This window comes from Culex pipiens, chromosome 1 (assembly GCF_016801865.2).
Source record: "Culex pipiens pallens isolate TS chromosome 1, TS_CPP_V2, whole genome shotgun sequence".
Taxonomy (NCBI): Eukaryota; Metazoa; Arthropoda; class Insecta; order Diptera; family Culicidae; genus Culex; species Culex pipiens.
In genome coordinates, this window is record NC_068937.1 from 4,648,519 (window position 1) to 4,673,139 (window position 24,621).

The 24,621-nt window shown below is 34.4% G+C and overlaps 2 protein-coding genes across 3 annotated transcripts in view; one reads left to right on the plus strand and one right to left on the minus strand.

Moving 5' to 3' along the window:
• The window catches only part of LOC120432281 (octopamine receptor Oamb), a 97,728-nt gene that overhangs the window by 62,382 nt on the left and 10,725 nt on the right, over positions 1-24,621 (plus strand). The window contains exons 3-4 of one of the 2 annotated variants that reach the window (XM_039597469.2): positions 1,110-1,512; positions 10,444-11,444. In XM_039597469.2, the coding sequence (XP_039453403.1) occupies positions 1,110-1,512; positions 10,444-11,288 (1,248 nt within the window). In that variant the 3' untranslated portion in view covers positions 11,289-11,444. Of the gene's footprint in view, positions 1-1,109; positions 1,513-10,443; positions 11,445-24,621 lie in introns of those variants that run through there. The other variant, XM_039597467.2, reaches the window with a different exon arrangement.
• LOC120432283 (fibrinogen C domain-containing protein 1-B-like) lies at positions 19,306-24,339 on the minus strand. Its single transcript, XM_052708959.1, has 7 exons — positions 24,118-24,339; positions 23,974-24,060; positions 23,800-23,886; positions 23,653-23,736; positions 21,268-21,390; positions 20,683-21,207; positions 19,306-20,620 (listed from the first exon to the last, which is right to left on the minus strand). Exons 1-7 carry the CDS (start codon positions 24,231-24,233, stop codon positions 20,515-20,517), a joined length of 1,128 nt encoding a protein of 375 aa, XP_052564919.1. The 5' UTR covers positions 24,234-24,339; the 3' UTR covers positions 19,306-20,514.

Consider the following 24,621-nt stretch of genomic DNA (forward strand, 5'->3'; position numbering starts at 1 on the left):
AATTCTTAAAATTCTTAAAATTCTTAAAATTCTTAAAATTCTTAAAATTCTTAAAACTCTTAAAATTCCTAAAATTCTTAAAATTCTTAAAATTCTTAAAATTCTTAAAATTCTTAAAATTCTTAAAATTCTTAATATTCTTAAAATGCTTAAAATTCTTAAAATTCTTAAAATTCTTAAAATTCTTAAAATTCTTAAAATTCTTAAAATTCTTAAAATTCTTAAAATTCTTAAAATTCTTAAAATTCTTAAAATTTTTAAAATTTTAAAATTCTTAAAATTCTTAAAATTCTTAAAATTCTTAAAATTCTTAAAATTCTTAAAATTCTTAAAATTCTTAAAATTCTTAAAATTTTTAAAATTCTTAAAATTCTTAAAATTCTTAAAATTCTTAAAATTCTTAAAATTCTTAAAATTCTTAAAATTCTTAAAATTCTTAAAATTCTTAAAATTCTTAAAATTCTTAAAATTCTTAAAATTCTTAAAATTCTTAAAATTCTTAAAATTCTTAAAATTCTTAAAATTCTTAAAATTCTTAAAATTCTTAAAATTCTTAAAATTCTTAAAATTCTTAAAATTCTTAAAATTCTTAAAATTCTTAAAATTCTTAAAATTCTTAAAATTCTTAAAATTCTTAAAATTCTTAAAATTCTTAAAATTCTTAAAATTCTTAAAATTCTTAAAATTCTTAAAATTCTTAAAATTCTTAAAATTCTTAAAATTCTTAAAATTCTTAAAATTCTTAAAATTCTTAAAATTCTTAAAATTCTTAAAATTCTTAAAATTCTTAAAATTCTTAAAATTCTTAAAATTCTTAAAATTTTTAAACACATTTAAAACGATTGAGCTCTCACAACTGTCACTCGCTGTAAACATGTCTCAATTTGCATCACTTAACCTCAACCGTGCAGTGTTGCCTTTTCCCATGAACTTGTTTACTCTTGCTCGCTCCCGTAATGCATCCTAATGAGTCCGATTACCGTCGTGACATCGTCGCGAGCATGACAAACGACAAACAGGCCCCCATTAGGCTTCATTAGTGACGTTTTACTTCCCTCTTTGAAACAATTATTTCTTTTCTTCTTTTTCTGCTTCCTCTTCCGTTTCAGGTGAAAGAGAACCTATTATATCAGTATGGAAATCACACGCCGGTGTCGTCGACACCGGTTCCCTCATCCTTCCCCCATTCATCCTCCTCACCGTTCCTATTGTTCTCCCCCTCGTCCCCGCCGTTCGCGTCACTGTCACCTGTCACGTCAACGGCAGTGTTGCCATCCTCGCCATCGTCACCATCTTCCTTTCCCGGTTTCGACGACGAAGGTGGGGGAACGCCGCCGAATCCGCCCTGTCCGTGGACCTGCGAGCTGACCAACGACGCCGGTTACGTCGTGTACTCGGCCCTCGGCTCCTTCTACATCCCGATGTTCGTGATGTTGTTCTTCTACTGGCGGATTTACCGGGCCGCCGAGCGGACCACCCGCGCCATCAATCAGGGATTCCGGACCACCAAAGGTAAGTGCGGTTGAGCGTGTGTGTTTGACAGCGCGCGAGCTGTCAAAGTCAAATCCGAACGGGCAAAGCCTACTGCTGAGGTTATGTTTTTAACCGATTCCTCTAACCCTTGTCGCTCTGTTTTTGGAGAAAAGATTTTCATAAAGTTCCCCGAAATGCCCTCTTGCTCGAGAAGCTATTAATATTGTTTTTAACTAGCACCACTGCCACCATTTACTACTACCGCCATTACAACTAATACCGGTGCCATTTTGTGTTTGTGTGTATGTTTTATCCGAGGGAAAAATCCCTAATATTCGTCCATTTTTCGTTTTCTTTTTTTTTTCGTGGAGGGGAAGCCGCCTTCGCCATTAATAACGGTGTTAGAAAGCGAAAAACCATCAGTGAACGCACCCTTTTTTCGTCCGTTTTTTCCGGCATCCCTTCCGACAGGGGGGAAGCCGTGTTTGTGTATCCATCAACTGTCGATCCTAATCATGTGTAATAATTTAGAGAACCCAACCTTTTCTCCGCAAAAAAAAAATGATAAAATAAAATCGAACTTCATCCCTCACAGACACTGAACAAAATTCACACACTAAACTCTTACAAAAAAAACCACTCAAACACAAACACACACACAAATTGAAAGACAGGGCAAAACCAAAACAAAACAAACAAAAGTAAGTCTTTGTTTACCTTTTAAAAAAACGTCCGCGCGCACTTCAAAGCATCGTCGGTTCACTCCGCGCTCCAATCGTTTGTTGTTGTTTACTCCTTCCTCAAGTGTCAACAAAGTTCAACGACCGAAACGTCAAAAAGTCCTGTCGCTACACGCATCAATCGCAGTAACCACTTTGATCCGCTTTCACACAGACACACACACGATTACAGTCACGTCTCGATGGTGTTTTGGCCTACTTGGATTTTCCGGCGAACCCCTTTCCTTTAGTCGTTGGAGGGTAGGTTTTCCGGTCGATTTGCGTTGGTTAAATTTAAGGGAAGGGACTCTTTGAAAAGTTTGCAATTTCACCTTAACCAGCTGTCACTTTGTGGATTTAAAAAGCTTCTACCCAAAATTGATTAGCTTGTTTCGGTTGATATTCGAACTTGATGCTGTCGACGTTGTGGGACGCCTAAAAACTGTCAAGTTTAATCGTTTTTCAATGTCAAAAAGGAGAAAACTGCAAAGCAAGCTTTCAAGTGATAAGGTCGACAAATTGCACCGGAACCGTTCAACCCGTTTTGGTTCAATGGACCTGGTGACCAGCAGCAGGACGGCGTACTTGAATCTTTGCACTCGGTTGACTGACAACAAGAGGTTCATAGATAGCTGGAAGAGGATGCATGCAAGAGTGAATGTTAGATATTCATACGAGAGCTCCCTTTGATGATATGCGGTGACGACAAGAGGGCATCGTTGACATTGACTGTCGTCATCGGTTTCAGCGTGACGGGGGTTGTTTTAGGGAATGTTTTTAGAAATTCCGATGAATTTTTATCAATGTTGACAGTTGTAGTTGGTCAGAGGTAAATAAACTTTGACAGTTCGTTGACCAGTGCTGCCAACTTTAAGGTTTTCAAGAAATCTTTTAAATTTGATGATAAAAAAAGTCACCATTTCAACTCGTCGCCAACCAAATTTGAAAACCAGATAAGCAGCATCCGCTTCCCGAGTGAGGTGGATTCAATGCGTGCGTTCGTGCCGTCTCTTTCATTCTCTCTGTAGTCACAACGAACCCACTTGAAGTGAATATAAATTGAATTCAATTTCAATGGAGATTCATTAGAAGCAATTTGGTTGATATCCTTCTGGAGGCGGCGTTGCAACATGGTGCAGGGTTGCCAGCTTGAATGTAACGTGTATCGTGCACATGTACACACAATCTGGATCCGAAGACCGGGATGTTTTCCCATCAGGGTGTGAATGGCGCGCACGAAATGTGTTTATATTTGATTTAATTACGACGGGGACCGGCTTTCCATTTGGAACTGCACTCAATCTGGGGACCCATTTGTGAATGCAACTTCTGTTTTGCGAGGATTAGTTTTCATCAGCTGAAAAACGTACTCATTTGAGCGTGAATGCAAGCCAATCAGTCGGAGTAGGCCGGGTTCTGTGACGAAACGGTGAAAACGTAATCGACTGAAAATTTCCATCCGGTGCGAATTTCTGCGAAGTCGCATCGGGGAACGAAATCTGGACATTAAACCCATTTTCCGGCCGGATAAGTCCAGTTCGGACGCTAAATCGCTGGAAAGGATTCGAGCGAAATTTTCCTCAGAATTTTGCGTGGGAGCACCGACCCTGGTGTGGTCTTTCCCAGAACTGAATATATTCTGTTCAATTTAAATGCAAATGATCAATTTACAATTCAAAATTTTATTAGAAGTGTCGTTCTGCCTAAATTTTCAAAATTGTCAAATTGTCAAAATTGTCAAAATTGTCAAAATTGTCAAAATTGTCAAAATTGTCAAAATTGTCAAAATTGTCAAAATTTTCAAAATTGTCAAAATTGTCAAAACTGTTAAAATTGTCAAAATTGTCAAAAATGTCAAAATTGTCAAAATTGTCAAAATTGACAAAATTGACAAAATTGACAAAATTGACAAAATTGCCAAAATTGTCAAAACTGTCAAAATTGTCAAAATTATCAAAATTATCAAAATTGTCAAAATTGTCAAAATTGTCAAAATTGTCAAAATTGTCAAAATTGTCAAAATTGTCAAAATTGTCAAAAATGTCAAAAATGTCAAAATTGTCAAAATTGACAAAATTGTCAAAAATGTCAAAATTGTCAAAATTGTCAAAATTGTCAAAATTGTCAAAATTGTCAAAATTGTAAAAATTGTCAAAATTGTCAAAATTGTCAAAATTGTCAAAATTGTCAAAATTGTCAAAATTGTCAAAATTGTCAAAATTGTCAAAATTGTCAAAATTGTCAAAATTGTCAAAATTGTCAAAATTGTCAAAATTGTCAAAATTGTCAAAATTGTCAAAATTGTCAAAATTGTCAAAATTGTCAAAATTGTCAAAATTGTCAAAATTGTCAAAATTGTCAAAATTGTCTAAATTGTCAAAATTGTCAAAATTGTCAAAATTGTCAAAATTGTCAAAATTGTCAAAATTGTCAAAATTGTCAAAATTGTAAAAATTGTCAAAATTGTCAAAATTGTCAAAATTGTCAAAATTGTCAAAATTGTCAAAATTGTCAAAATTGTCAAAATTGTCAAAATTGTCAAAATTGTCAAAATTGTCAAAATTGTCAAAATTGTCAAAATTGTCAAAATTGTCAAAATTGTCAAAATTGTCAAAATTGTCAAAATTGTCAAAATTGTCAAAATTGTCAAAATTGTCACAATTGTCAAAATTGTCAAAATTGTCAAAATTGCCAAAATTGTCAAAATTGTCAAAATTGTCAAAATTGTCAAAATTGTCAAAATTGTCAAAATTGTCAAAATTGTCAAAATTGTCAAAATTGTCAAAATTGTCAAAATTGTCAAAATTGTCAAAATTGTCAAAATTGTCAAAATTGTCAAAATTGTCAAAATTATCAAAATTGTCAAAATTGTCAAAATTGTCAAAATTGTCAAAATTGTCAAAATTGTCAAAATTGTCAAAATTGTCAAAATTGTCAAAATTGTCAAAATTGTCAAAATTGTCAAAATTGTCAAAATTGTCAAAATTGTCAAAATTGTCAAAATTGTCAAAATTGTCAAAATTGTCAAAATTGTCAAAATTGTCAAAATTGTCAAAATTGTCAAAATTGTCAAAATAGTCAAAATTGTCAAAATTGTCAAAATTGTCAAAATTGTCAAAATTGTCAAAATTGTCAAAATTGTCAAAATTGTCAAAATTGTCAAAATTGTCAAAATTGTCAAAATTGTCAAAATTGTCAAAATTGTCAAAATTGTCAAAATTGTCAAAATTGTCAAAATTGTCAAAATTGTCAAAATTGTCAAAATTGTCAAAATTGTCAAAATTGTCAAAATTGTCAAAATTGTCAAAATTGTCAAAATTGTCAAAATTGTCAAAATTGTCAAAATTGTCAAAATTGTCAAAATTGTCAAAATTGTCAAAATTGTCAAAATTGTCAAAATTGTCAAAATTGTCAAAATTGTCAAAATTGTCAAAATTGTAAAAATTGTAAAAATTGTAAAAATTGTCAAAATTGTCAAAATTGCTAAAATTGTCAAAATTGTCAAAATTGTCAAAATTGTCAAAATTGTCAAAATTGTCAAAATTGTCAAAATTGTCAAAATTGTCAAAATTGTCAAAATTGTCAAAATTGTCAAAATTGTCAAAATTGTCAAAATTGTCAAAATTGTCAAAATTGTCAAAATTGTCAAAATTGTCAAAATTGTCAAAATTGTCAAAATTGTCAAAATTGTCAAAATTGTCAAAATTGTCAAAATTGTCAAAATTGTCAAAATTGTCAGAATTGTCAAAATTGTCAAAATTGTCAAAATTGTCAAAATTGTCAAAATTGTCAAAATTGTCAAAATTGTCAAAATTGTCAAAATTGTCAAAATTGTCAAAATTGTCAAAATTGTCAAAATTGTCAAAATTGTCAAAATTGTCAAAATTGTCAAAATTGTCAAAATAGTCAAAATTGTCAAAATTGTCAAAATTGTCAAAATTGTCAAAATTGTCAAAATTGTCAAAATTGTCAAAATTGTCAAAATTGTCAAAATTGTCAAAATTGTCAAAATTGTCAAAATTGTCAAAATTGTCAAAATTGTCAAAATTGTCAAAATTGTCAAAATTGTCAAAATTGTCAAAATTGTCAAAATTGTCAAAATTGTCAAAATTGTCAAAATTGTCAAAATTGTCAAAATTGTCAAAATTGTCAAAATTGTCAAAATTGTCAAAATTGTCAAAATTGTCAAAATTGTCAAAATTGTCAAAATTGTCAAAATTGTCAAAATTGTCAAAATTGTCAAAATTGTCAAAATTGTAAAAATTGTAAAAATTGTAAAAATTGTCAAAATTGTCAAAATTGCTAAAATTGTCAAAATTGTCAAAATTGTCAAAATTGTCAAAATTGTCAAAATTGTCAAAATTGTCAAAATTGTCAAAATTGTCAAAATTGTCAAAATTGTCAAAATTGTCAAAATTGTCAAAATTGTCAAAATTGTCAAAATTGTCAAAATTGTCAAAATTGTCAAAATTGTCAAAATTGTCAAAATTGTCAAAATTGTCAAAATTGTCAAAATTGTCAAAATTGTCAAAATTGTCAAAATTGTCAAAATTGTCAAAATTGTCAGAATTGTCAAAATTGACAAAATTGTCAAAATTGTCAAAATTGTCAAAATTGTCAAAATTGTCAAAATTGTCAAATTTGTCAAATTTGTCAAAATTGTCAAAATTGTCAAAATTGTCAAAATTGTCAAAATTGTCAAAATTGTCGAAATTTACAAAATGATTTAAAAATTTATTTTTGTGATTTCCAAATTCTGCCTACACTGCCCTTTTGACAGCTCGCTGCCACAACGGCGCCGTGAATGGCAATCCGCTCGGGAAATGTGCAGAAGCAGATTTCATGGTTGGCAAAATTGCCACCAGAGTGCGCCCATCCGGTGCTGGCTTATAAATGGCGGCCCATTATCTGACCGTGGCCACCGGAGCAGTGATTTTCCCAGATTCCGAACGCAACACTAACACTTGAGCGTCCGAGCAGCGAACAAATTGTGAAATTGTAAACAGAACCCTAAACGTCAAAGTGACGTTTGGACGTTCAACCGCACGTCATGGCTTGCTGTTCGCGCAGTGACGAACAACTTGCAGATTAAGTTATCATACATTTATTATGGTCGTCGACGGGGCTGCTCATGTGTGTGTGTGAGTGTGTGACGCGAATGTCATGGCATGCTGCGGGTGCCAGCAGCTGCCAGTAGCAAGAATCTGGGATAAAATATGATAAGATAGTGGAGCTTTCTGTAATGGAGAGCCCGGGGTGGAAGAAAAATCTGAAAGTCAAGAAGTCTAGCCAGTTTTCCGCACGGACGCTTCGGTCCCGGTTGACTGCCTGATAAAAGACGTTCTGGTTCGGAAGCTGGCAGCACTGCAGCAGCGTTGCAGGCTCGCTCGAGTGTGGAATATATTAAATTTATCATTTGCATTTCATCCAAGGGAAGAAAAATGGCTTGTTGTGCCCTTAATCACATTAGCCATGACAAGCGTGCGCGCGGGCGGTGCAGTGACAGCGCTGAATGTGGGTAATTTCCTGGCTCGGTTGTCTGCCGTAATGATGCTCCTACAAGATGGCGGCGGTCGCGCGCTCACTTCGCATTTTTGGGTGGCTCTATCTCGCGAATGGCTGCACGAAATTGGATGAGATTTTCGCAGCTTGATTGTTGCGAGTGAGCACGTGGAAAAATGTCAACAAAGGCCCGAAAAAGGTTTTAAAAAGCGATTAATTTCGAAAAGAAAGAATTGAAACAGTGCTGCCAGCTGTCCGTTAACAACTATTCGCGCATAAATAATTGAGTTTTTGGTCCACTTTATCTGCATAATTGAGGGAGTTTCCCGTAATAATGGACATTTTACACCCACTCACACTCACTTCACACGTTTTGCGTTGCGTGGAGCGGATTTACGGGGAGCGGGGAACCCCATTATCGTTAATCAATTTTCCGTCCGTAAACCGATTATCATGAAGGCAGTAAAAAATGGAAAACGCAGCAAACGATTGGAGTTTGGGGTGCATTTTTGATTGGCTATCGCATTTCCTTCCCTTTTTCCTTTTGGGCGCAAACAAACAGACGTAAATATTGAACATTTTTCACCAGAGTCACCTAACTGTCAAACTAAACGTCAAAACAGAAAGTGGTGAGTTCAAAAATTTGCGTGGTGAGTTTCACGAAATTCAAATTGAACGTTAAATAAATGATTGAAAAATATTAACGTCTGCTTGTCTGTGATTTCAGTATTCAAATTGTGCGTGCATTTTTCCTTTTTTTTTATCAATTTTCGATCGTGTTTCCCCGTTGTCGTGTGTCGTATTGAGGTAACGTTTTCCCTATTGTTTCTATGTATTGTCTTTTTTCCTCTTAATCACCGTACAGTTCATTTGTTTTTATCAACTACATGATATCGGTCATTTTGCCGAACCACAACCCACACAAGAAAATCAGAACAAGTCCATTATCATCGATTTTTTTTCTGCTCTTTCAATCCGTTACTGCGTGTTTGTGAATGTGTTGAAATTTTAATTTTTTTTTTCCAAACTTCCCTTTCATTCATGTGCATGTTAAAATTATTTAGTCATTTTTGGTTGAAAACCAAACGAAAATGCCTTAAATTTTTTAAGCGTGTACAAAAGTGACATTTGCATACACACTGAACAAAAAACACTCAAAACACTAAACAGAACCATTTGTAAATACGTTTGGAGTGGCCCGGCCCCCCTTTTTCCGGAACCTGGCCAGTGTTGCCAACCCTGTTTGTAGTGTCGCCCCCTCCATTTTGTCAAAATTCCGTAGCTAGTGAATGATGATGACGAATGGTGACTGAAGTCCACACCAGTTTGAACACGCAAATTGAAAACAAACCAAAACTATACTTACTGGAAAACACTCACAACTTTGATTGTTTTATTTCGCACACGTTTTTTGATTTTCTGGTAAGCCGCAAAATGAAAGAGTAAACAAAAATCTACACGATTAAAAAACTCACCAAAATTTGCCCGAATTCACCACCACCACGTTTCTTGCTCTCGAATGACAGTTGAGATTTTCACCACCAGCAACATCAACAACAACAACAAACAAACAAAAGCCAAACAAGCCCGCCGAATGCTATAAATAGTCATCAACCCGCCCTCTATTGTTCTCTCTCTCTTTCTCTTTGAAACTTGTTTTTCCTCCTTATTCTTCCAGTAGCGAATTTGGTCTCTCCCTCTCAAATCGCAAGCGACTTTCCGGAAGCGCGCTCCGGAAAGCTCGCTCCGTTTGACAGTTGTTCGAATATTTCCACTCCTTTTTTTTGTTTTGTTTTGGTTCCTTTTAGAATTTGTGATTGGAATGCTGTCCTTTTTTATTCTCTTTCTCTCTCTTTCTTTCCACGCTCTCTCGCTCAGATTTTCTTGTTTTCGTTTTGTATGAAAGAAGTTTTTTCCGAGTCCATCTTCTTTTGTATAGTGAGAGTTTACGGATGAATTTTGTTTCCTTTATAATTGCTGGAATGCTGTTAAATAAGTTTGTACATGATATTTAAGCGAGGTGAAACTCGTTCGTTTGTGTTACTACCGTAAGAAAGTTCAAATTCGAGACCTGTATCAGTCAATATTTCGATTGTAAGTGTGTGTGTGTGTTTTGTAAATGGCAACCTGAGACAGTTCAAGTGCATGTTTTAACCTCTGATCGAAAAAAAAAACAGTTCAAGTGTTTTGTACGACCCCTGACACAAAGTTGTTATGAAGCCAATTGAAAAACGAAACGAACACGATTGTGCGAATCCTGAACGCAAAAGTCCCTCCAAAGCCGAAGTTGTGTAAGTTGAAAACAATGCGCATAACCACGACAACAACAAACAAAAACACGATCCCGACACGCACACACCGCACAAACAAAAGAAGAGGAGAGAAGATGCCCACAGTCGCACACAATCACGTAACCCGAGCTTGCGCGCCTGTTACTAACGATAACACTCACCACTACTACCACCACCACCACCACTGTCACTTCATCCGCTATTGTTCTGCACCACTACCAAACGCCTACTACTGCAAAACAAACACGCCCTCCACCGAACAAAACAAAAAAAAAACCCGTTCAAGCCCGCCCACCACCACTCAGAGCTGTCACTTTTAAGCCCGCCGCCGCCGCCCACCGCTTACTCTCTGACTCTCTTTCTCTCTGTTTCTCTTTCTCGCTCTGTTTTTCTACTGTCTGACCGCTTACTGTGCCCGCTGAACCCCACGAATCTCGCAAAAACGTAAACAAAAAAAGGTGGCAAAAAGAAGAACAACTTTGACGACAGTCTGACGCTGCGGATGCACCGCGGAAAGGGCGTTGGCGCGCTGATGGCGTCCACGATGCGGACGCACAACATGCTGCTGGAGGGGGCGACGCCCCCGGGCACCACGACGACGACCACCGGAAGGCCGCCTGGGCCGGGAGCGGCCCAGCCGTCAACGTCCTCGTCGGCGGCAAACAATAACAACAACAACAACAACGCTCCTCACATTTCGATCTCGAGCCCGACGGCGTCGATCAGCTCGACCCAGCTGCAGATGAGCCTGCAGCGGCACCACAACGGCGGAAGTTCCCGCCACCAGAGCATGCGGGACTCGCGGCGCAAGTCCGTCTTCAAGGAGGCGCCGGCGGGCATCTCGCGCGATCTGTCGCCCAACTCGAGCAAAAAGCTCGGCAAGAAGCACCTCAAGGTGCAGGTCAAGCGCTTCCGGATGGAAACGAAGGCGGCCAAAACGCTCGCCATCATAGTAGGCGGCTTCATCATCTGCTGGCTGCCCTTCTTCACCATGTACCTCGTCAGGGCCTTCTGCGACGACTGCATCAACGATACGCTCTTCTCGATCCTCTTTTGGCTCGGCTACTGCAACTCCGCCGTCAACCCGTTCATCTACGCGCTCTTCTCGCGCGACTTCCGGCAGGCCTTCAAGCGGATCATCATGCGGTGTCTGTGCTGGCGGCGGTTCAAGATCAACCTGCTGAAAAAGTCCAGCACGAGCGCGCACCAGCACAACCACAACAACCACAGCTACAGCCCGTCCGCTTTCACCCCGCTCGCGTCAACCCCGCGCACCGAACTCGACAGTTCCGTGTTCAGATGACGGTCGTTCAGCTCGCTCGAGCCACCGACGCCGCCGTTCAACCTCAAGAAACCCAGCGGCACCGGATCCGGCGGAACGCAACTGCTGATGCGGTCGATCTCGGTGCGGACCACGACGTCGTCGATCAACTCGGCCTCGGTGGACAACATCTGTCATCCGATCGTGATCGAGTACAAGGCGCTGGGCGGGACGACGAGGGCCATCGCCGAGGAGGGCGGGCAGTCCAAGGAGGAGCAGGAGCAGGAGGAGGAGGAAGAGGACGAGGGGTCCGAACATGGCGGGGTCAATGGGGTTGGGAACGGGGTGACGATGACCGCCTCCTCGGTGGACAAGAATGGCAAGTCCGTGACGGCACTGTAAAAGGATCAAAGTAGGCACTGACGGCGGGATGACTCACTGAATGTTGTTAGTGGAGCAGATTTTTACAATTCCGCCGATTTGTTTATGTTTGTTATTTTTGACAGATACAATACTGTCTATCTCGAATAAATCAATGTTAACTGAATTATCGAAATCATATGGTAAGTTCGTTCCGCACTGAGTGCCGCGCTGTCAAAGTGTTTTTTTTTTTTAAAGAAACTCAAACTGAGTAGGTTCTGTTTAGACGAAAACTGGGTGGTTTTTGAATGTGCGTGTAAGGCAAAGTGAGATTTTCAGCTGTCAGCAACTAAATGGTTCCCAAGTTATATGGATTATATTTGATAAGGCAGATATGTTAGGTGTAAAAAATTATTTTAACATTTTTTTCATGAAAATTTTCTTTTTCTTCACTCCTTTAAGAATTTTAAGAATTTTAAGAATTTTAAGAATTTTAAGAATTTTAAAAATTTTAAGAATTTTAAGAATTTTAAGAATTTTAAGAATTTTAAGAATTTTAAGAATTTTAAGAATTTTAAGAATTTTAAGAATTTTAAGAATTTTAAGAATTTTAAGAATTTTAAGAATTTTAAGAAATTTAAGAATTTTAAGAATTTTAAGAATTTTAAGAATTTTAAGAATTTAAGAATTTTAAGAATTTTAAGAATTTTAAGAATTTTAAGAATTTTAAGAATTTTAAGAATTTTAAGAATTTAAGAATTTTAAGAATTTTAAGAATTTTAAGAATTTTAAGAATTTTAAGAATTTTAAGAATTTTAAGAATTTTAAGAATTTTAAGAATTTTAAGAATTTTAAGAATTTTAAGAATTTTAAGAATTTTAAGAATTTTAAGAATTTTAAGAATTTTAAGAATTTTAAGAATTTTAAGAATTTTAAGAATTTTAAGAATTTTAAGAATTTTAAGAATTTTAAGAATTTTAAGAATTTTAAGAATTTAAGAATTTTAAGAATTTTAAGAATTTTAAGAATTTTAAGAATTTTAAGAATTTTAAGAATTTTAAGAATTTTAAGAATTTTAAGAATTTTAAGAATTTTAAGAATTTTAAGAATTTTAAGAATTTTAAGAATTTTAAGAATTTTAAGAATTTTAAGAATTTTAAGAATTTTAAGAATTTTAAGAATTTTAAGAATTTTAAGAATTTTAAGAATTTTAAGAATTTTAAGAATTTTAAGAATTTTAAGAATTTTAAGAATTTTAAGAATTTTAAGAATTTTAAGAATTTTAAGAATTTTAAGAATTTTAAGAATTTTAAGAATTTTAAGAATTTTAAGAATTTTAAGAATTTTAAGAATTTTAAGAATTTTAAGAATTTTAAGAATTTTAAGAATTTTAAGAATTTTAAGAATTTTAAGAATTTTAAGAATTTCAAAAATTTCAAGAATTTCAAGAATTCAAGAATTTCAAGAATTTTAAGAAATAAAAAATTTCAAGAATTTTTAGAATTTCAAGAATTTCAAGAATTTAATGAATTTCAAGAATTTCAAGAATTTCAAGAATTTCAATAATTTCGAGAATTTCAAGAATTTCAAGAATTTCAAGAATTTATGGAATTTCAAGAATAGAATTTTAAGAATTGCAAGAATTTCAAGAATTTCAAAAATTTCAAGAATTTCAAGAATTTTAAGCATTTCAAGATTATCAAAAAAATCAAGAATTTCAAGAATTTCAAGAATTTCAAGAATTTTAAGAATTTCAAGAATTTCAAAAATTTCAAGAATTTCAAGAATTTCAAGAATTTCAAGAATTTCAAGAATTTCAAGAATTTCAAGAATTTCAAGAATTTCAAGAATTTCAAGAATTTCAAGAATTTCACGAATTTCAAGAATTTCAAAAATTTCAAGAATTTTAAGAATTTCAAGATTTTCAAGATTTTCAAGATTTTCAAGATTTTCAAGATTTTCTAGATTTTCAAGATTTTCAAGATTTTCAAGATTTTCAAGATTTTCAAGATTTTCAAGATTTTCAAGATTTTCAAGATTTTCAAGATTTTCAAGATTTTCAAGATTTTCAAGATTTTCAAGATTTTCAAGATTTTCAAGATTTTCAAGATTTTCAAGATTTTCAAGATTTTCAAGATTTTCAAGATTTTCAAGATTTTCAAGATTTTCAAGATTTTCAAGATTTTCAAGATTTTCAAGATTTTCAAGATTTTCAAGATTTTCAAGATTTTCAAGATTTTCAAGATTTTCAAGATTTTCAAGATTTTCAAGATTTTCAAGATTTTCAAGATTTTCAAGATTTTCAAGATTTTCAAGATTTTCAAGATTTTCAAGATTTTCAAGATTTTCAAGATTTTCAAGATTTTCAAGATTTTCAAGATTTTCAAGATTTTCAAGATTTTCAAGATTTTCAAGATTTTCTAGATTTTCAAGATTTTCAAGATTTTCAAGATTTTCAAGATTTTCAAAATTTTCAAGATTTTCAAAATTTTCAAGATTTTCAAGATTTTTAAGATTTTCAAGATTTTCAAGATTTTCAAGATTTTCAAGATTTTCAAGATTTTCAAGATTTTCAAGATTTTCAAGATTTTCAAGATATCAAAAATGATTATGATTTTAAAAAAAATTAAGATTTCTAAACTTTTTTAAAGATTTCTTTACTTTTTTGAATGATGTTTAATTTTATTATCACTTTTTGAAGAAGTTTGGGAAAATTTTTATGAAATCAAATTTTAGGATTTAGGATTTTCAAAAAAAATCCATTTAAAAAAATTAATTTGGCATTTCGTGCTAACTAGTCATTCATTTATTTTTTTATCTTATTTAGTCTATATGCCTGAGGCTTAGTCACCGCTTGAATACATTAATACACACTAAATTAAGTTTGGTCAGTTTCAAGTGCATGTTTTTTTTCCATTTTCACTCCACTTGAACTTGAAAAGATGATATGTGAATTGGCGAATCCGATCTCGCCACATGGAACGACTGACAGCTGTCAAATGCACGAAACCACGTGCTTGAAATGTCATTATTGATTTGGCAAACGATTTTGACGTTTGATTTACTTTCATTATTTGAGGTTTTCCAATTTTGAGCTTGATTTCTGTCAAACTTGAGTAATAATTAAAACATAACAAAAAACTTAGTTTCGATCATTTTTGGCTGGGACAAAATCTGAGCTTTTATAATTTGTTTTTTTTTTAAATACCAACTTCTGGTTTCTGTTTTATTGGCTGAACAGCAACCAGAATTTGAAGAATGACTTTTTAATTTTAATAAAATTCCAAAGAAAAAGGCACAGTCAGTGAGTCATCTCAAATGTGAGTGCACTTTGAGCCAGTCGTCAGCATTCTGCAAGGCAAATCACGCATTCTAGATTTATGGAATGTTTTAAAATAAAAAAAAAAGAAATTAAAAAATAAAACACTGCAGTAGCGTTTCAACTGCAACAGGGTATTAGCATTGTAAGGCATTGTAGAGAACACTGAAAAGTTGATAAAAAAGCAAACTTTAACAGATCAAAAGTATAGATGAGAAAGTGAGCGAGATATAACATCAACCCATTACCTAATTACTAAGTGGTAGACGAGTGTAAAATCTAGTTGTTGATAGTATTCTTAATGCAAGTGAGAAAAACATGTATCATAATAAGAAAGAAAAATAGTTGTTAATCATTGTTGACTAGAAAGCAAAAAGATGTCAGACATCTTTGTTTACTTTTATTTTCTCGAGCAAGCAAGCAAACCAGAATCAGTATCAGTAGTGAATAGTGAAGTGAGCAAAATGTAGTTTGTAAGAAAAAGGGCACTGAGCAAAAACTCAAAACAAAAATGTGTCATCAACATAGGGAGAGACAAGATTTCGACGACAGCACTTTAACAGTTCAAAGTTTCGCCGAGGCGTGGCGCCACCGCTCCTCTGCTGCTGTCGAGTACTTAAAAAAAATCGTTGTTCATGTTTGAAATGGGTGAAAATAAGCAAAAAATGTCAACTTTTTAGACTAACCTTGGATAATCATGAGTGTAAACAGAGAAAATAACACAGAAACACAGTGAGAATGTTGGTTATCAACTATTATATAATGAGAAAATTAAGATTAAAATCATTCATAGAGAACATAAATAAAGAGAGGTAAAAAAATTACAATAATAAAAGAATCAAGAATCTAAAGCAAAAAAGATCAACCGTAATACATGTATGAAAAGTGCCATTTTATACACGCAAAAAGTTTCACCAGTGTGCTGCAAATGCACCGCTAAGTACTTAATAACGTAGGTGTACAAACAAAAATCATAAACACACTGAAAAAGAAATGTCACCAAATATAAGAAAATAATTTTTCGAACTCCAAATTTGTTTCCCGCCAACCAGGTCAACGTGTTGCTCCCGTAGTTGTTACCAATCAAAACAAATAAGAAGAAAAACAAAATCTTGTCACATACACACACACCTTCACACTTACAAGCAAGGCAAACAAAAGAAAAATCAATAACAAAACCACGACTGATCGAACAAAAGTGTAACATTTTCCTCATGAAAAAAAAACAGCAAAACAAAACAAAATATTGTGTAAACAAACAAAAAAAAGGGAAAAATATCCGTTGAAATTTTGACACTTCATGACATTCCAGTGTGCGTGTGCGATTGAAAGAAAGCATAACAACCAACAAAAAAGTAGAGCTAAACAAAACGAATGACAGAACGAAATAACAAAAAAAACACAAAATCACAAACAAACCGATGTACTTATTTATTTCAGTGCGCGTGCTGCGCGAAGCGCAGCCTACTTCAATGTGTGTGTGCGCGCGAAAACAGAAACAGAAATGTCAAATAAATGAGTTTGTTAAATTGTTGATTTCAGCAGAAATGAATGCGAAGAAAATGTTTATTTTTAATTTTGCAAATTGTGTTATTATTTTGCACACCGGGTTTTTTTTGTCACAACTGAAAGAACACTTTGTCCCTTTGCGTATCTGTGTGTGTGTGTGCGAGAATGTGATGTGCGTGTGTATTATTTTATAATCTATAAATGCTTTTTTATGTCTCCGGCAGCTTCAGCAGAAAGGGAGGGAGGGCGGAGTGATGACTATTTCGTGTAGAGTTGAACATTGAGAAAGGGATATCACTAATTGAAGGGAAATAGTCGGTTCTATTCAATGAAAACAAAAAAAAAAGTTTTACAATAACACCCACACAATGCAGATGACAGCTGAGCAATTCTCTACGAAATCGGTCTTTTTTCTTCAATTTTAATTTTTGTATTTTTTAATCCGGCTGAAACTTTTTTGGTGCCTTCGGTATGCCCAAAGAAGCCATTTTGCATCATTAGTTTGTCCATATAATTTTCCATACAAATTCGGCAGCTGTCCATACAAAAATGATGTATGAAAATTCAAAAATCTGTATCTTTTGAAGGAATTTTTTGATCGATTTGGTGTCTTCGGCAAAGTTGTAGGTATGGATACGGACTACACTGGAAAAAATAATACACGGTAAAAAAAAATTTGGTGATTTTTTTATTTAACTTTTTATCACTAAAACTTGATTTACAAAAAAACACTATTTTTAATTTTTTTTATTTTTTGATATGTTTTAGAAGACATAAAATGCCAACTTTTCAGAAATTTCCAGGTTGTGCAAAAAATCACTGACCGAGTTATGAATTTTTTAATCAATACTGATTTTTTCAAAAAATCGAAATTTTGGTCGTAAAAATTTTTCAACTTCATTTTTCGATGTAAAATCAAATTTGCAATCAAAAAGTACTTTACTAAAATTTTGATAAAGTGCACCGTTTTCAAGTTATAGCCATATTTAAGTGACTTTTTTGAAAATAGTCGCAGTTTTTCATTTTTTTAAATTAGTGCACATGTTTGCCCAGTTTTGAAAAAAATATTTTTGAAAAGCTGAGAAAATTCTCTATATTTTGCTTATTCGGACTATGTTGATACGACCTTTAGTTGCTGAGATATTGCAATGCAAAGGTTTAAAAACAGGAAAATTGATGTTTTCTAAGTTTCACCCAAACAACCCACCATTTTCTATCGTCAATATCTCAGCAACTAATGGTCCGATTTTCAATGTTAATATATGAAACAATTGTGAAATTTTCCGATCTTTTCGAAAAAAATATTTTTGGAATTTTCAAATCAAGACAAACATTTTAAAAGGGCGTAATATTGAATGTTTGGCCTTTGTGAAATGTTAGTCTTGATTTGAAAATTCCAAAAATATTTTTTTCGAAGAGATCGGAAAATTTCACAAATGTTTCATATATTAACATTGAAAATCGGACCATTAGTTGCTGAGATATTGACGATAGAAAATGGTGGGTTGTTTGGGTGAAACTTAGAAAACATCAATTTTCCTGTTTTTAAACCTTTGCATTGCAATATCTCAGCAACTAAAGGTCGTATCAACAAAGTCCAAATAAGCAAAATATAGAGAATTTTCTCAGCTTTTCAAAAATATTTTTTTCAAAACTGGGCAAACATGTGCACTAATTTAAAAAAATGAAAAACTGCGACTATTTTCAAAAAAGTCACTTAAATATGGCTATAACTTGAAAACGGTGCACTTTATCAAAATTTCAGTAAAGTACTTTTTGATTGCAAATTTGATTTTACATCGAAAAATGAAGTTGAAAAATTTTTACGACCAAAATTTCGATTTTTTGAAAAAATCAGTATTGATTAAAAAATTCATAACTCGGTCAGTGATTTTTTGCACAACCTGGAAATTTCTGAAAAGTTGGCATTTTATGCCTTCTAAAACATATCAAAAAATAAAAAAAATTAAAAATAGTGTTTTTTTGTAAATCAAGTTTTAGTGATAAAAAGTTAAATAAAAAAATCACCAAATTTTTTTTACCGTGTATTATTTTTTTCCAGTGTAGTCCGTATCCATACCTACAACTTTGCCGAAGACACCAAATCGATCAAAAAATTCCTTCAAAAGATACAGATTTTTGAATTTTCATACATCATTTTTGTATGGACAGCTGCCGAATTTGTATGGAAAATTATATGGACAAACTAATGATGCAAAATGGCTTCTTTGGGCATACCGAAGGCACCAAAAAAGTTTCAGTCGGATTAAAAAATACAAAAAAAATCGAATGACCGAAATCCTAGAGAACTGCTCAGCTGTGGGTGGCTTATTTTATGGATTCCATAACAAAAGAGTTGGCCAACAGAGTAGGCGAGCGTGCATCACCGACAAAGGGGAAAACTATTGGGCCTTTGTGTGTGTGTGCGTTGGTGTTTGCGGTGGAGTATTTTGGAAAAAGTACGGTATTTTGTGAGAATTTTAGTATTTTACAAAAAAAAAAAATAAAAAATTTCATAAAGTGAAAAAAGATACAAAATTCCACTTCGTTTGATACCCATATTGCAAATAATGATTGAGTACTTTTGAAAAACTACGGTATTTTGTGAACTATTTTGAGCCCATATTTATACTTTGAAACTTACTACATTATCAAAAAATGTATTCTTAGTGAAAGCATTGAAAATTTAACATGATATGGTTGAATTAATCAAATTTAGAAAGTTTTTTAAAAGCAGTTTTAAAAGCGCTGAGCAGTTCTCTCAGATTTCGGTCATTCGATTTATTTTGTATTTTTTAATCCGGCTGAAACTATTTTGGTGCCTATGGTATGCCCAAAGAAGCCATTTTGGATCTTTTTTTTTTTGGCAGCTGTCCATACAAAAATGATGTGTGAAAATTCAAAAATCTGTATCTTTTGAAGGATTTTTTTGATCGATTTGGTGTCTTCGGCAAAGTTGTAGGTATGAATAAGGATTACACTGAAAAAAAATGATACACGGTAAAAAAAATTGGTGATTTTTTATTTAACTTTTTGTCACTACAACTTGATTTGCAAAAAAACACCTTTTTTATATGTTCTAGGGGACATAAAATGCCAACTTTTCAGAAAATTCCAGTTTGTGTTTAATTTTTTTTTAATATTTTTTTCGAAAAGATCGGAAAATTTCATGAATGTTTCATGTTTTAACATTGAAAATAGGACCATTAGTTGCTGAGATATCGACATTAGAAAATGGTGGGTTGTTTGGGTGAGACTTAGCAAACATCAATTTTCCTGTTTTTAAACCTTTGCATGGCAATATCTCAGCAACTGAAGGTCGTATCAACAAAGTTCAAAAATGCAAAATATAGAAAATTTTTTCAGCTTTTCAAGAATATTTTTTTCAGAAATAGGCAAACATGTGCACTAATTTAAAAAAAATGAAAAACTGCGGCTTTTTTTCAAAAAAGTCACCTAAAAATGGATTTAACTTGAGAGTACTTTTTGATTGCAAATTTGATTTTACATCGAAAAATGTAGTTGAAAAATTTTTGCGACCAATATTTCGAATTTTTGAAAAAAATCAGTATTGAGTAAAAAAATCATAACTCGGTCAAAGATTTTTTGCACAAACTGGAAATTTCTGAAAAGTTGGCAATTCATGCCCCCTAGATAATATATAAAAATAAAAAAAAAATAAAAATATTGTTTTTTCGCAAACCAAGTTTTAGTGACAAAAACTTAAATAAAAAATCACCAATTTTTTTTTTTACCGTGTATCATTTTTTTTTTCAGTGTAGTCCTTATCCATATCTACAACTTTGCCGACGACACCAAATCGATCAAAAAATTCCTTCAAAAGATACAGATTTTTGAATTTTCATACATCATTTTGTATGGACAGCTGCCAAATTTGTATGGAAAATTATATGGACAAACTTATGATGCAAAATGGCTTCTTTGGGCTTTCCGAAAGCATCACAAAAGTTTCAGCCGGATTAAAACATATTTCGTAGAGAATTGTTCCGCTACAACCTTGGATTTACATTTAAAAGAGAGCATGCTCCATTTTTTTTCGGTACAGCCAAATTCAAAACTTCACTTTCGACGAATCATCATTTTGCTGAATTTAGCTGCGTCAGCCCAGGATCCCCATTCGATGCCGTACCCGTTGCTTGCTTTCTGGTAGGGTCCGTTGAGATTACTAAAAAGTAAAGATTTATTTAGGAAAAAAACAAAATTATTATGACATAATTAATAACACACCTATTTCTACAATTGTCAAACCACCACCCACTGTGAAAATCTTTTGCGCAGTTTTTAGTGCTGCTCGAATCGTTATCTCGATCGAATGTTGAAAATTTCGCGTTGTTGTGAAGCATGTCACCTGCCGTTCCAGAGTAACCTCCAACCGTCAGTCGGTAGCCGTCGTTTGCTCCAGACACCTTAAATTCAGAATAGCGAGCCTCCCGGAATACGTTGTGTTCATTTTTAATGCCGATTAAAAGCTCGTAATTTGCACTGCTTGTAAGCTGGTGGAGGGCTTCCAACCCAAGCCAAAAACTTGATAATGCGCCAATCTTGCCAAATCCCGACACATAATTGAACCAATTGCGTTCGAAATCAATAACATCATCACTGATTCGTCGCTGGATGTACAGCCAACGTCCTCCAGCATCCACCGCATCGCAAAATACGTTCATGTTTGGTTTTTGCAACCGGTAAATTCCGGATATTGTAGGCATGTCACATGAAGCAACCACCAAATCGTTGTGATTCTTGAGAATTTGTCTGGAAATAGTTTAGCAACTGAACTGGTTATTTATTTCCGTGCACGAAACCGTAACTTACCGCGATTGGTTGCCCAACGTGGAAATGCCCGCAGTGAGCTCGTTGATTCTGCTTTCCGCCGATCTTTGCCGCGACAAAATGGCGTCCCCGGTTGTTTCCAGTGTCGTCAGTCGTTCTGTCAAACTGCAACGGAAAATGAGCAGTTACCGCAGCTTTTCGCTTAAATTTAATATAACTTTCTAAAAATCACTTTTTTTTGCGTTACGTAATAAAAGAACGCTCCCTTAGAAAGTCCATGTTTGCTCTTGTGAATAAACAGTTGGATTCGTTGAGTGGGTTTTTTTCAGTGTAGTTTTCACCGTTTGACACGAAGACAATGGAGCACCCGCAGTCGAGCAGTTTTTGACAGTTCGCTCCATAAGAAATACATTGTAGATAAAAGCAAAAACTGCTCGAATGGAAATGCTCCATTGTCAAACTAGAGAACCTGAAGCTTACTGGAAAACGGCCATCTCAAACCAAAAGCACCAATCGTGGCACGAGAACTGTCAAACGAAGGTACCAAGCAGGGGGTAGCGAAGAAGCCACCATCGATGGTGGAAGTTCAGAAAACAAACACTGAGAATCAGTATTATACATATTACGATGGTAACACGAAGTGTGTTATCCTGGTTGAACTCAAAAGTCCCATAAGGCTTTCTAGGCCCAGTGAAAAAAATATAATTTAACTCAAAAATGACGAACTCCTCGTCATAGTGTCCTGATGCAAACAATGATCGAGCTGCAGCTGTCACAGCCCTGCGAAGTATGTTTGCTGACATATCGGGCAGCCAGTCAAAAAAAACCAGCTAAGAGTCGCCTGACAATTTTTTTTTGCTAGAAAGAGATAGGAAACCTGATGCAAACAAACGTCCAGCTGTCATGTAAACATACTTTGAATGTATTGGTAAATTTCTGACTAGAAAGCCTTATGCAAATGTGTAAAAGCAAACTGCAAAATGTCTAATGCCGATTCTCAGTGTAAAAGCAAAAAACGTTACTTAATCCACCTTTAGGTGGTTGGCGCCTTCCTCACATTTAAAGGGTGCTATCCAAAATGCAAAAAAAGTGCGTAAATAACACTTAAGTGCTTATAACTTTTGATAGGGTTGTCAGATCTTCAATGTTTTGGACGCGTTGGAAAGGTCTTTTGAATACCTATCCAATGATAGGTCGCACATGAGATCCGGACAGCATTTTCATCAAAATATCTGAGATTCGGCCTCGAAAAAGTGCGTAAATAACACTTAAGTGCTTATAACTTTTGATAGGGTTGTCAGATCTTCAATGTTTTGGACGCGTTGGAAAGGTCTTTTGAATACCTATCCAATGATAGGTCGCATATGAGATCCGGACAGCATTTTCATCAAAATATCTGAGATCCGGCCTCGAAAAAGTGCGTAAATAACACTTAAGTGCTTATAACTTTTGATAGGGTTATCAGATCTTCAATGTTTTAGTAGCATTGGAAAGCTCTTTTGAATACCTATCCAACAATAGGTCGCATGAGAGTTCCGGACAACGTTTCCATCAACATATATGAGATCCGGCCTCCAAAAAGCGTATAAATAACACTTAAGTGCTTATAACTTTTGATAGGGTTGTCAGATCTTCAATGTCTTGGACGCGTTGATAAGGTCTTTTAAATACCTTTCTAAAAATGTATAGCATGACGGCATGACCACCCTTTTTACAATCTTCCGGACTTTTGTTAAACTCGTTTTTTTAGCATAACTTTTGAAGTACTTAACTTAACTTTATCATTTTTAATAGCGACTTATGGGACCCCAAGACGGATCGAATGACGCCAAAACGGACAAAATCGGTTCAGCCAATGTCGAGATAATCGAGTGACAATTTTTTTATCAACATCCCACCACACACACAGACATTTGCTCAGAATTTGATTCTGAGTCGATAGGTATACATGAAGGTGGGTCTAGGAGGTCTAATTGAGAAGTTCATTTTTCGAGTGATTTTATAGCCTTTCCTCAGTAACGTGAGGAAGGCAAAAAGTTAAACAGAAAAATCACTTTTTTCGATATGAATTTTCAGCCATTATTGGGATGGAATCTCCATTAATATGATAGATGATTAATATGAATTGCGAAAAAAATTACAATCAAAAACCCAAACATTGATTTGTTATGGGCTACCATTTGACAACTAGTGCTTTTGTTGTGGGCTTTCATTTGACAACCGTGCTAATGTCGACTGTCAGTTTGCTTTGATCCCCCCGGTACCAAGCGAGCAAAAGTCTTTTGCTCAATTGGTACCTCCGTTTGACAGCTCTCGTGCTTTTGGGTTAAATGAGCCGTGGTGAATTCAAATTGGCTGTGGTGAGTTTACAAAACACTCAAAAAGATCGTTAAATGAATGATTGATGGGGTTCAAACATGAACTTACCGTGAATGTTTAGTCTCGATCCCGCTGTGACTTTGCTCCAGCATTTTGACCACAGCTTTGCCCATCGATTCGATCTTCTCCAGTCTGCCAGCAATGTTGTTACATACATTTGAATTTTGGAATATTTTGATTGCAGTTCAAACTTACCTTGAATTTTGATCATTTATTTTTGACGTGATTGTACTGAATTTTTCATCGGTTGCATTTTGAATTTTAACCGAACCGGCCGAAATCCTAGAATCAAAATCTCACTGATAGTCTTTACCAAATCAAAATGAAGTCAAAATTTGAGATAGTAATCTTTCTCGATAAAATACATACCTCAAATTACCCGCTGCAATGTTTTTACTTAATTCGTTTATCTTTCCATTGACGACGTCTTGACTCGTGGCTAGCAAATTCGTAAGTCTTAGGAAAAAAAAGCGAATTAAGGCTTCCCATTATAAACTGAAGTCGATCACTCACCTATTTTCCAAGTTTTCCAGTCTCTCTACCAGCAATTCGTACCCGAAGCATCCTTCGGCCGCACTTATACCGGTGCACAGAAAACTCACCAAAAATAGCCGAATTATAACCGACATTGCAACGCTCCGCCGTTTCGTCACCGAATGAGTAGTGAATGATCGATTACTCCCAGATGTCCGTCAGTAAAACCACAGACAAACTGACGCAAAATCTTTTTCGAAATCCACAAATGAAAAAAAAATTAACTGTTAGTTTGAAACTGCCAAATACTCACCACACCGAATTCACCACAGCTTATTAATATGGAGCGTTCTTTTATTACGTAACGCAGTTGAGGGGTTGTTACTAGAGAGCCTGGATCTTATTAGAGAACGGACATCTCAAACCAAAAGTACCAATCGAAGCACGACAACTGTCAAACGGAGGTACCAATCGAGCATAAGACAAAGGATTTTGCTCGATTGGTACCTCCGTTTGACAGTTGTCGTGCTTCGATTGGTACTT